At 40.7% G+C, this 13,109-nt stretch overlaps 1 protein-coding gene across 6 annotated transcripts; it reads right to left on the bottom strand.

Annotated features, from left to right (window-relative positions):
- Positions 1-1,643: 1,643 nt before the first annotated feature.
- Positions 1,644-13,092, bottom strand: LOC139565004 (phosphoinositide 3-kinase regulatory subunit 6-like). Of its 6 annotated transcripts, none has more exons than XR_011672852.1 (20): positions 12,894-13,092; positions 11,215-11,299; positions 10,917-11,003; positions 10,666-10,757; positions 10,466-10,534; positions 10,048-10,183; positions 9,819-9,888; positions 9,359-9,536; positions 9,073-9,217; positions 6,174-6,260; positions 5,702-6,059; positions 5,329-5,422; positions 5,081-5,200; positions 4,789-4,899; positions 4,041-4,146; positions 3,860-3,928; positions 3,532-3,622; positions 3,382-3,434; positions 2,979-3,079; positions 1,644-2,826 (listed from the first exon to the last, which is right to left on the bottom strand). XR_011672852.1 is itself a non-coding variant. In XM_071384992.1 (20 exons), exons 2-20 carry the CDS (start codon positions 11,249-11,251, stop codon positions 2,676-2,678), a joined length of 2,154 nt encoding a protein of 717 aa, XP_071241093.1. In that variant the 5' UTR covers positions 11,252-11,299; positions 12,894-13,092; the 3' UTR covers positions 1,644-2,675. The 6 variants fall into 6 exon arrangements, 5 of the variants coding, with proteins under 5 accessions (XP_071241093.1, XP_071241091.1, XP_071241090.1 ...); XM_071384992.1 differs by having other exon boundaries at positions 3,855-3,928; positions 4,789-4,896; positions 10,048-10,180; XM_071384990.1 differs by having other exon boundaries at positions 3,855-3,928; positions 4,789-4,896.
- Between the last annotated feature and the right edge of the window lie 17 nt (positions 13,093-13,109).

Consider the following 13,109-nt stretch of genomic DNA (forward strand, 5'->3'; position numbering starts at 1 on the left):
AGCCAAATTTCCAAAAGCTGGGCCTAAAATAGTATATAAGAGATCATACAAAATATTTTGCTGTGACTTTAAATGTGGATGATGTAAAAAATATTTTTTGGTCTTATGTGATTAATGATGCTGCACTTGATGAATTTATGAAATTGCTTCTTCCAATTATTGATAAACATGTACCTGTTAATTAAGAAACTGACTGTTAGAACTGTTCAGGCTCCATGGCTTGATCCATGGATTGATGAAGAATTGAAAAACTGTATGGTTGAAAGAGAGAAGGAAAAAGGAGTGGCTAATAAGTCTGGCTGCACATCTGACTTAATGCAAACTGAGAAATGATGTGACTAAACGCATCAAAAAGAAGAAGAAACTGTATTATGAAGCCAAGATCAATGATATGAAACATTTTGGAGGACTTTAAATGAAATTATGGGCAGAAAGATTGAATCAGATGGCTTATTCAGCACAAAACCATTCGATGTTGGCAATTATTTAATGATTACTTCATTGGCAAAGTGGGCAAACTTAGGCAGGAAATGCCAACAATGAACAGTGAGCCATCATATTCATGCATAAAAAAATTATGAAAGAAAAGCATTGGAAGTTTGAATTTTGTAAAGTTGGTGGGAAAATAATTTCTATCGATCAATAATGACAAACCTCCTGGCAATGACAACTTAGATGGAAAGCTACTGAGGATGGTAGCTGACTCTATAGCCACTTTCATCTCTTTAATCTGAGCCTAGAGGAAAGTCTTTGTCCTCAGGCTTGGAGGGAAGCCAAGGTAATTCAGATACCCAAGAGTGGTGAAGTGGCCTTTACTGGTTCTAACAGCAGACTTATAAACTTGCTGCCAGCTCTTAGCAAACTGTTGGGGGAAAAAATATGTTTGACCAAATACAATGCTATTTCTCTGTAAACAAATTAACAACAGACAAGCAGCATGCTTATAGAGAAGGGCACTCAACATGTACTGCACTGACACAAATTACAGATGATTGGTTGAAATAAATTAATAAGAAGATTGTGGGATCTGTACTGTTAGATTTCAGTGCAGCCTTTGATATTATTGACCTTAACCTGTTGTTGAAAAAAACATGTGTTATGGCTTTTCAGCCTCTGCCATATTGTGGATTCAGAGCTATCTATCTAATAGAACTCAAAAGGGTTTCTTTAATGGAAACTTCTCTAATGTCAAATATGTAAAAGTGTGTTGTACCGCAGGGCAGCTCTCTAGGCCCTCCACTCTTTTCTATTTTTACCAATGACCTGCCACTGGCATTAAGCAAAGCATGTGTTTCCATGCTGTTGATTCAACCATATACACATCAGCAACCACAGCTAATGAAGTCACTGAAACCCTAAACAAAAAGTTGCAGTCTGTTGGGTGGTCAGTAATAAACTGGTCCTGAACATGTTTAAAACGAAGAGCATTGTATTTGGTACAAATCATTCCCTAAGTTCTAAACCTCAGCTGAATCTGGTACTGAATGGTGTGGCTTTTGAACAAGTTGAGGAGACTAAATTACTTGGCGTTACCTTAGATTGTAAACTGTCATGTTCAAAACATATGGCCCAGAACAGAGGGGCACGTCTTGCTCTTCATTGTAGTCAGAGTGTAATGATCAACGCTGGAGATGAGAAGCAGGTACGGGGAGTCAAACATTTAATCAAGAACAGAACAGGAACAGTGTCAGCAAACATGTAAACAAAGACAAACAACAATTAATGCAGAAGTAGGGAACAGAGTGGGGAACCAGACAAATATAGGGAAGGTAATGACAGAGGTGATTGAGTCCAGGTGAGTCCAATAATTTCTGATCCGCGTGACGAGGGAAAGGCAGGTGTGTGTAATGATGATGGCAGGAGTGCGCAATGCTGGGGAGCCTGGCACCTTCGAGTGCCAGGGGGGAAGAGCGGGAGCAGGCGTGACACAGAGGACTGATATAAAGGAGAGACCGACTGCATCACTTCTTCTTTTTATAAGAAACATTGTGTTGAAAATCCCAAATTGTTTGCATCGTCAACTTACACACAACTGACACACACACACACGTACCCCACCAGACATGCCACCAGGGGTCTTTTCACAGTCCCCAAATCCAGAACAAATTTAAGAAAGTGTATAGTAATATATCGAGCCATTATCTTATACTGCTCAAATAAACAGCAAACCTGGTTTTAAAAAAACAGATAAAGCAACACCTCACGGCACAACACCTCTCCCCTATTTGACCTAGATAGTTTGCGTGTATGTATTGATATGTAGGCTATGTGTGTATTCAAAAAGTTTTTTTATGTAGTTCTGTGCTTGAGCTGTTCTTGTCTATTAATGTTCTGTATTATGTCTTGTTTCATGTTTTGTGTGGAACCCAGGAAAAGTAGCTGCTGCTTTTGCAACAGCTAATGGGGATCATAATAAAATAAAATAAAAAATACATACAACATCTCTTTTCATAAAATATATGTTCGAATTTTCAAACTAGATTTCATTGGGAAGGCAGATAAAACACTTTTTTAATCAAAATAAATCCCTTTCGCATGTGAAAACACAGAATCCTACTCATTACTCCACGTGCATAACCGACGTCACTTTTGTTTTTAGCTTACTTCGCCATTGGCCAGAGCAGAGCACCTGGCTCACGCCCGGAACAGAGCCCGAGCTAAATAATCAAATCCCCTCAGTGGTTGATGCCAGTGAAGGTGTTGATTGGCAGAGGCAGGATCTTGCACATGTATTTGCTCAACCCCGCCTCCCTCTCCTCTCCCACACTGAACTTGGAACTTGTCTGGAGGCAATACCCTGGATCCAAACATGGAGAGATCTCAATGCTGTAAAAGAGTGTTGGTTACTTAGTTATTACATTTTGAGCCCAGGGAAATTCTCTGTAAAAGACAACTAAATAACTACTGTATAGCATTCATCAATAGTAGAGATGGTAGAGCATCATGGCATTCTATTGCTGATGAGTATGATCTCTGACCTTTGCACATGTGTGTATTTCCTGCGACAGTCTTTGTCCAGACAGACTGTGAAGGTCTTATCCTCCAGGATTCTGATTTTAATGTTTTGAGTTCTGATCTCCTGTCAACACAGCATGGTCAAATTAAATATACTGATAGGTTAGGAGCAAAAATCATTGTGGGATGTTACTCCAAACTGCAGTACTGTATGCCTACCCTTTTTGCATTTATGGGCTCAAATCAAACCTCTACCATTATATATAATTGCCTTAATCAATAATCTATTTTGGAGGTGAGACATGAGGATGAGATCAAGAAACCACATCTGGCACTGTGTTGCCTGACTGACAGTATTAGTACTTTTACATATGGTGTAATTGGGGTCTCAATGATTTATTATCACACATTCAGAAATATCCTTACCGTGCAGCATCTTGGATTTGTACTGTCAAAATTGACAGTGAGGAAATCAAGACCTAGGGAAAGTAGGGATGACAAATTGTTGATTTGAGGTAATGAAACCAAGTTGCCATTGAGAACCGCTAGGTAGTTACTGCATGTTTTAACGCAAACCTTCTGTTTCATTGGGTGAGATTGCACTGATGACCACTCCACATGTCATGACTGACCTTCCCTGGACAACCTCTTGTTTGCTCAAGGAGACCTGCAGAAAGCATTTGAGACACAGACACATTTGGTACTGTAGTTAAGACATTATGCCATACGGATTTAAAGGATATCTAGATATTTCCATAGTTGTTACTTTTCATTTAAACGTGTACTACTTGTTCCTAAATTATTCCAATGATACTGTGACTACACTAACCAAGCACATTCACTAACCACTAATCAAATACTCTATAACACAAATAGGGAAGAAAGCCTTCAGAAAGTACCTTACTGTAATTCATAGAAACCACCGCTCCACAGGTTCCAAGTGTCTTCCTTGTTCGTCGCCTACTAGATCTCTCTGCAGAGAGACATTATGCAATCACCAACAGAAGCAGTAACAGGACGATCTAGTTTCTGTCCCTGTCCTGACAACACGGTTCATGCTGCATTCACAGTTGTGACAACAGTACCTTGTCTTAGATTTTCTCTGAGTGTTTTAAACTCCGGGAACTCAGCATCCAGGTGGGACACAAACACCTCGTCCACAGGGCTACCAGTCTGGCCAGAGACAGAGATCTAAAAACACAACAGGGCAACAAGAACAAGTTCAAATTAGGGAGAAATTGTGTTGTTTTTTTCTTAATGATAACAAGTGGTTAAATTGAGCCGGAGCTACTCGAAGCAGGGCTCTTGCACCTTGGGTCAAAGGGAAAGCCAAGCTCCAGCAATTTACAGGTCCAAAGAAGAAAGTAGGATAAAACGTATGATACAAGTATGATAAACCAAGGTTAGGATAAAGGCTTGGGTACCCTAGGATGACAGCAACCCTAACCCTAGCTTCATGTCCACATCCCAGTTCAACCCTTAACCTAGCCTCAACCACAACCCTAATCCTAGCCCCATGTCCACATCCCAGTTCAACCCTTAACCTAGCCTCAACCACAACCCTAATCCTAGCCCCATGTCCACATCCCAGTTCAACCCTAAACCTAGCCTCAACCCTAACCATAATGCTCCCCCCATTCATCAAGTAGGGCTTTCCAACCTCCAAATTCCCAATTTAACCCCTGATGATAACCGTAATAATTATGTTATACTGGGCTATGAACTCTTCAGTATGAACTATTCAGGGGCTGCCATATGTTTGTGTATCATCCTGCTGCTAACACACACGCACACACGTGACTATGACATGTGGATGTATCTCAGGGAGCTGACCTTGACAGAGTAGAGTGTGAAGTGGACAGGCTGTAGGCCACAGCGAAGGTAGTAGGAGAGGACATCCACAAGGAAGTGGTTGGGTTCTGATGACCTGCTGTGACTGGACTGCTGCAATGGCACATCGTAGACACAGTATTAGGTCTCACTGTGACATGACTGGATGTCTATTTCTATCTTAAAAACCACTTTCTATTTAGGTATCCTTGAACCCATTTGATGGATCTTTCTGGACAATCATGATCAGAATTAGAGTACTTTATAAAACAATGCATGTATTAGTACTCATTACCGTTCCTGCCAGCTTTGGAATCATGGCTCCCAAACTGTTGATGTTGCTTTCGTACCAGGGATCGACCCTTCCTAAGAACGAGGCTAGAGACAACCTGTCTCCAACTTGTGATGTGCTTTCCTGAAAAAGAGAAAAGACTGGTTCCATAACCTAGCAAATCATACCGGTTACTGTACATGTGCAGCATGAGATGGATGTTTATTTTACATTATTGGTATTATTGGATTTTGGACTGGATTATTGCTCACAGGTGAATTGACGATAGGCTCATCAGTGACAGGGATGTAGTATATCTGTAGGTTCACTCTCTTGGTCAAGATGAGATGTTTTGCCTCCCTTTTTCTGCACACAAAAGCAATGCACATTGTAAAACAGTTCACACACATTTCTAAATGACAGAATTACAGTGTAATTACAGTGTACAGTAGTCCTCTGTATCTCAGTTGGTAGAGCATGGTGTTTGCAACGCCAGGATAGTGGGCTCAACTTCCAGCACTACCCATACATAAAAATGTATGCGCGCATGACTGTAAGTCACTTTGGATAAAAACTGAATTTCACATGTATGAGGATGAAACTAGGTATTAAGGGACATTAAGGGACAGTAGAAATACTTCCTACCGGATGGAGTGATACGCCTTGGCCAGTCTCCCCAGCACCCTGTCGTCTCCCATCATCACAATGCGTGCGGTATGGTTCCCCTCCTCTTTAGGGAGAGGGGTGCTACTGGTGGGCCCCTTGATGTTTTCCTGAGCCATTTTGTCTTCTGGCTTCATTCTCCCTCTGAAACACGGTGACCATGACCGGGTGAATGGATTCCTCTGTTCCCGCTCCTCCATGTCAGACAGGTCCTTCTCTATTCCACTATCAACAGACAGGAGGGAAACCCTCTTAGAAACATCCTCCTCTTCCTCCTCCTGGTACATAGAGTTCCGCTCAGAGGTGGAAACGTTTAGGGTGAAGTTCACCAGCTCATTCCCTATAGAAAAATATGAAAGATTCAAGATTGCCACACTATCTATTAGTCTGATTTGACAGAATTTTTAAGTCTTTATAATACCCTAGAAACTAAGGTTCTCTAATGTTGACTCACACAGCTCCTCTTCGTTTGTCCACAGGTGGAAGTGAATCTCTGGAGAGGGCAATGGAGTGTTAGAAAGAGAGCCACGGGCCTTTGGGTCTGAACAGAGAGAGTGAACATAACACAATAAACAGTGAATATCCTATTTGTCACAGTCAGCAAATCTCTTTCATTATTCTCCTTTAGCCTTCGGTGGTATACCATATACACCGTTATGCCAGGGTATTTAGAAATGGCCACGGGATGGTTTTTCAATACCGTCAATACTGTTTAAACTATTTCTTTGAAGGTTTTCAATACATTTTAATATTTGTAGCTACTCTTTAAGTAAATAGCTGCAGTAAACTTATGCAATACGTTAGGAGATAAAGCAGATGGCGTTCTTCATTTCACCTGTCACACTATTTTACATTATGAAGCTTACTGTAGTTCCCCAGAACAGTTAAGCCAGTCACGTGGTTGTTTGTATATAGCACAAAGGGTAAAAGTGGGAGCAGGTGAGTCCAGCTGTGTATTGACACGGGTATTATATTTCACTTTGAAAGGCAACAGTGTTTTTGCTTCAAAAAAGTGATCAGGGGCGTGCAACTGTAGTTTTCCTTCACAGAAAATACATTAGTGTAAGAAAATAGGTTAATTATTTATCAAATGACAATGTAAGTGCAACACTATTTGGCTGGCAGCCACACAACTAAATGAGCTTACTATGAAAAATCAAGTTCTTTTAAAACATATTTCTAATGTTTATCATAGAAAGAATGTAGCCAGTTACATTTCCTAATGTTTTAGGAAACTCCTTTGAAGTTAATCTAGCATTTTACCTGAGAAATGTAGGCTAGGTTGTCTGCTGATAGAATGCCCTTTTGTGAATTCTCATCCGAGTAAAGAAGTGCAACTGAAGCACAAAATTAGTCTGATGCCGAGCAGAATCGACATTAAGAAGCATTTTATATCTGTGTTTATAAAACGCATCAAGGTATTTCTTATGCGTTTTTTGTTTTCTTCGTGAAAAACGCAGAATTCTTCGTTAACCCGACCCCTAAGTTTAACTTTCTCGTTATCTAAGTAAGTGGCTGAATTAATAAGGTGACAGGGCATCATATGGTGTTAGCTTTCTGCCGTGTTTAAGAAACCTGTACAGCTGCCTATGCTATCGTGACTCCACACAGACACAGTGTGTACACATGCTGCTCCAGAGCCAGAACTGTTCTTCCTTCAAACAAGCATGCATCAAAACTTTGTTCATTTGCACAATGTCTCTCATTCACATTCACTTATAAAATGTCCAAACTCAAGAAAAATGACATTCGGTAGCTCCTACCTATATACAGTACTAGTCAAAAGTTTGGACACACCTACTCATTCAAGGGTTTTTCTTTATTTTTTACTATTTTCTACATTGTAGAATAAAGGTGAAGACATCAAAACTATGAAATAACACATATGGAATCATGTAGTAACCAAAGAAGTGTTAAACAAATCGATATATATTTTATATTTGAGATTCTCTATGCTAAGCACTTGTTGGCTGCTTTTCCTTCACTCTGCGGTCCAACTCATCCCAAACCATCTCAATTGGGTTGAGGTTGGGTGATTGTGGAAGCCATGTCATCTGATGCAGCATTCCATCACTCTCCTTCTTGGTCAAATAGGCCTTACATAGCTTGGAGGTGAGTTTGGTCATTGTCCTGTTGAAAAACAAATGATAGTCCCACTAAGTTAAAACCAGATGGGATGGCGTATTGCTGCAGAATGCTGTGGTAGCCATGCTGGTTAAGTGTGCCTTGAATTGTAAATGAATCATTGACAGTGTCACCAGCAAAGCACACCCACACCATCACACCTCCTCCTCCATGCTTCACAGTGTGAACCACACATGCAGAGATCATCTGTTCACCTACTCTGCGTCTCACAAAGACAAGGCGGTTGGAAACAAAGCTCTCAAATTACAGATTTCCACTGGTCTAATGTCCAATGCTCGGGTTTCTTGGCCCAAGCAAGTCTCTTCTTCTTATTGGTGTCCTTTAGTAGTGGTTTCTTTGCAGGCATTTGACCATGAAGGCCGGATTCACGCAGTCTCCTTTGAACAGTTGATGTTGAGATGTGTCTGTTACTTGAACTCTGTGAAGCATTTATTTGGGCTTATCCTCCGAAACAGAGGTAACTCTGGGTCTTTCTTTCCTGTGGCGGTCCTCATGAGAGCCAGTTTCATCATAGCGATTGATGGTTTTTGCAACTGCACTTGAAGAAACTTTCAAAGTTCTTGACATTTTCCTGATTGACTGACCTTCATGTCTTAAAGTAATTATGGACTGTCTTTTCTCTTTGCTTATTTGAGCTGTTCTTGCCCTATTTGGTCTTTTAACAAATAGGGCTATCTTTTGTATACCAACCCTACCTTGTCACAACACAACTGATTGGCTCAAATGCATTAAGATGGAAAGAAATTCCACAAATGAACTTTTAACAAGGCACACCTGTTAAGGCACATCTGGACCTAGTTTTGTCCCATGGAATAAATGTTGTAGATCTTAATGTTTTTCCACATAATCCTGGACTATCGGACCACCATTTTATTACTATTCTACAATGTAGAAAATAGTAAAAAATAAAGAAAAACCCTGGAATAAGTAGGTGTCCAAACTTTTGACTGGTACTGTATGTATAACTTTATGAGCTGGATTGCCTGTCTTTGCAATTCGTTTGATTTCGTTTGTGTTTGTTAGCATATTTAGCTAGCAGCCTTCATGGAAATTCGCTATGACTTGTGCTAATTTAGTTAGCATTATGGTAATAGACGCCCAATGGGTTTTCTGGTGCCCCCTTGTGTCCTAAACCTGTAATACCGTAAGGACAGTATGCCGATAGGAAAATCTGGATACCGCCCAACCCTATCCTCCTTTACACACACCTTGGTTAGCAGAGGTCAGGATGTCACTGTAGATGTGCTGTAGCTTGGTTTGGTACTGGTCACGGCCGGCCTCGCCGTTCTCTATACTCTGCTCTACAGCTAACACCACCTCCTGGAAGTACTGCTCCACATCTTCTCCTAGATCCTGCGGCACACACACATGCACGCCCGCACACACGCAGGCACACACGTGATTTCATTATCCATCTGATGCACACAAATACCAAGATATGAAATCAATTAATCCAAACGTATCATATCATCACAGCCCATTGACCTCCCTCACCTCCAGAGCTTGAGTCAGTATTGGACCATGACAGGCCTTCACCAGTCCAGCCTGCAGAGTGTGCAGTAGCACCCGTCTTGCCAGTGTGTCACTTTGGGGGCTGGCCAGCACCAGGTCTGCCCTCACCGCCTGCCACAGGGACCCTGAGAACACAGCCGGGTCTGCAAACACAAATACTCTACAGGGGACACAGTCAGAGGGGCAGCCAGTCAGCACAGCTATTGTGGATACAGAACAACTTCAGAGTAGCTGACGGAAAAGTCCTCATTTACAAGCATCAGTTTGTGAAAGGGAAAGAGACACCACAGCTCACACAGAGCAAACAATCCCCCACCCTCACCTTAAGAGAAATGACCATGACTAAATTAGTCAGCTGTTGCTAGTGACTACAAACTGACTTCAGTGGGAAGTGTAAAATATCTTCTGATGGCAGATGTGTTCGTGGGTGTTTTAAACTCACTTTTCCTGATGGGGAAAATGTTTGTTCCTTAGGCTCTGCTCAGCAATTACCCTTCTCTGATACAAAGCTCCTGTGGAGGAAGTTATTGTAGGAGAGGGAGCTTTAGCAGAACAAAGGGAGTAAGGTAAATAAATGTTTGGAGAACTGTATACTGTATTCATATGATTAAAATGTGCTTGTGCTACAGTACATGCCACTGTGTAAAGTGTAAAGTGCTAGTGATGAGTACCTGGTGTGATCTGCTCCATCTTTATGCTTCTCGTGTATCTCAGTGCGATAGTACAGTAGGGCTCTGGAAGTGTTAGGAGCCTTTTGAAGCACTCATACACTCTCTGAAACAGGTTACATGGAATGTGGCTAGACTGCTGCCGATACACCGGAATAAAAAGAGCAGCCATCACAATCAGATACATACATCAGAGCTGATTGGAAAGTAAAAACAAACATCACATAGTTTGAATGGGGCATCCAAAAATAAAACAAACAAGGAACAATATAATTATTCTAAGCAGGATAAAGATAACCAGGAAATCAACACAAGAAAAATGATACATGGAAATAACACAGTAAACAAGACGTCAGTAATACAGGACAGCTACTCTCTGATCAAGGTTATTTCAGATGAAGGTAAGATAAATTAATCTGACCTGAATAATAACGTAGTTGAGAGTGTGAAGCAATGGAATGACATGCATCTTATAGTCAAGCCTCTCCACCTGAATCAACAAATGAAGGAAGCTTTCATCATCACATTGACAATTAAAATGGCCAATTAAACTTCTGAAGACAAAGGGCATGCCATGTGTCATTCTGCAAGAACAGAATACTCTAGTAGTGTCAGACCAACCTTCTCTAGCTCTTTGACCAGAACATTGACCAGTGAGACACTGTTAGATGGATGGGTCTCCACCTTCTTATGAAGAGTCCACCTCAGCATACCTTCAGGAAGTCAAACAAGGCTGCTGAATTGACCACATAATGTTCTCAAGTCTATTAAATTGTGTAATACTATTAATATTGTATAATAGATAATTATGCCACATAATGATGAATGTGATAATCGTTGACTTTTTATTGTTGTAAGCACTGATAATGTACCTTTGCTGCATGAGGAGGCAGCCTGTCTGAGGATGGCCTGAATACTGTTGTACATACTGGCCTCCACTGCTGACGACATACTGGCAGCTACAATAATAGAGTTATAAACATCAAATGTCATATTTTGACAAGATAGCAGCTCTGTTTAAAAACACAGTGGTCCTATGTGTGGGGATTCTTACTACTAGACGTCAGTCTACCCAAGTAATTAAAAGGGACAAACAACAGTAAAGAGCAAAGTATACATAAATCATTGAAATACTGTATGAGTTCAAAGACTGAGTAAGTGAACGTTTACCTGCTGGAGGGTTCCATGGGGTTGTTTCCTTATTCATCCCAAGAGAATTTGGAGGTCAAACATCACAATTCAGCATCATGGGCTCCTGCCTAGATAAAGGAGCAGGGCTTGACACCACATGTGTGGATTTACAGTGCTTTCGGAAAGTATTCAGACCCCTTGACTTTTTCCACATTTTGTTATGTTACAGCTTTATTCTAAAATTGCACACAGCCAAGACAATGCAGGAGTGGCTTTGGGACAAGTCTCTAAATGTCCTTGAGTGGCCCAGCCAGAGCCCTGACTTGAACTCGATTGAACATCTCTGGAAAGACCTGAAAATAGCGGTGCAGCGACACTCCCCATCCAACCTGACAGAGCTTGAGAGGATCCCAAATACAGGTGTGCCAAGCTTGTAGCGTCACCCCCAAGAAGACATGATGCTGTAATCGCTGCCAAAGGTGCTTCAACAAATGACTGAGTAAAGGGTCTTATGTAAATATATTTCACATTTACAATATATTTTCAAACATTTTTTTTAAACTATTTTTGCTTTGTCATTCTGGGATATTGTGTGTAGATTGATGAGGGAAAAATCTATTTAATCCATTTTAGAATAAGGCTGTAATGTAACAAAATGTGGAAAAAGTCAAGGGGTCTGAATATTTTCCAAATGCACTCTAAGACAACCAAGGTACAGAAGGTGGGGGGACTTCTCAACTCATAAAAACATGAAGACTTTCTGATAATTCACTTGATAAGAGACACCTAACCTATCAGACACCAAAGTCGATACATACAGGGAAACTTTGGGAGAAATTATATAAACAAATTCGTACGTGAAAACCCTATTACATTCACACAAACGGTCTAATGCTGCCGTTCCGCATCAACACATAGCATACAGTAAGCCTCCCCAGCTCACACTTTGAGGCCAGAATTAACCTGTTTCCTGTCTACAGAAATGTGCGGGTGTAGAGAGCATGACGACTAGTTATAAACTGAAAAGTACTCTCTGACAAACTGAAAGGCAGAAAGACCAATAATGAAAAGATGTATTAACTACACAGGTCAGAATGATTTCTGGATGAATGCGACACTTCCTCTTCTGCTATGACAAATATTTTCAGAACTATTGAGTTCTCTATGCAATTGACACAATGCACATGTGAATACTGAACGTATGATAAATTACAATCAATCAGTCCTCCTTCCACCAAATTCCAGATACAAGTTTAGTGTCATTCACTATCATTGCGCTAGTAATGCTTCTTACTTTCAAAGTAGACGTCAAATTCGTTTCTTTCAATCAATCCTAGTCTAATTGTATATAACTTTTAAGTAATTTGTCACTGAAGTGAACTTTCAAAAGTGCAAGCCTAGCGTGAAAAACTCCCTAGGGAGCCCAGTTGACTGGCTCAGCATAAGCCAACATGTAAACTATTGCTGACCTGGGCTATTTACAAAAGACTTGTCATAAGCAACAGTGACATTGATATCAATGTGCAGGGATCTATGACTGAGATCATTAAAAGTAACATATGTGTTAGAGTTCTAGATGTAAAAACAGCAAACTCTACATTGCAGCAATCACTATTACAACACGATCGCAAAAGTCTGCTTTACAGGTGCAAATACACTTTACTATTACAGTATAGCCTGTAATATAATGATACAGTAGTCATCCTACAGAGATTCACCTGCCTTGCATTTTGCCACTGTACGCTGACACCGGATGTGGACGAATTGACTGATGAACAGCAGCAGCTACACCGTACACCGTTGTTTTCGTAGATGGACGTTTGGTAAAAAAGACAATTCACTAAACACATTCTATCAAGTAGCCTCTCTAGGTACGTGGGTCGCACGTCAGCCCTCCTGGTTAATCGAGTAGGCTACAGAAACTAAACAGTATA

This window comes from Salvelinus alpinus, chromosome 36, assembly GCF_045679555.1.
Source record: "Salvelinus alpinus chromosome 36, SLU_Salpinus.1, whole genome shotgun sequence".
NCBI lineage: Eukaryota > Metazoa > Chordata > Actinopteri > Salmoniformes > Salmonidae > Salvelinus > Salvelinus alpinus.

Excerpts from the sequence above, each read along its gene's own strand:
- LOC139565004 (XM_071384987.1), bottom strand. The coding sequence starts at position 11,251 with ATGAATAAGGAAACAACCCCATGGAACCCTCCAGCAG. Across the intron at positions 9,889-10,047 it reads GATGGAGCAGATCACACCAG|GAGCTTTGTATCAGAGAAGG; the intron begins GTACTCATCACT and ends CTTCCTCCACAG. Across the intron at positions 3,435-3,531 it reads CTCACCCAATGAAACAGAAG|GTCTTGATTTCCTCACTGTC; the intron begins GTTTGCGTTAAA and ends TACTTTCCCTAG.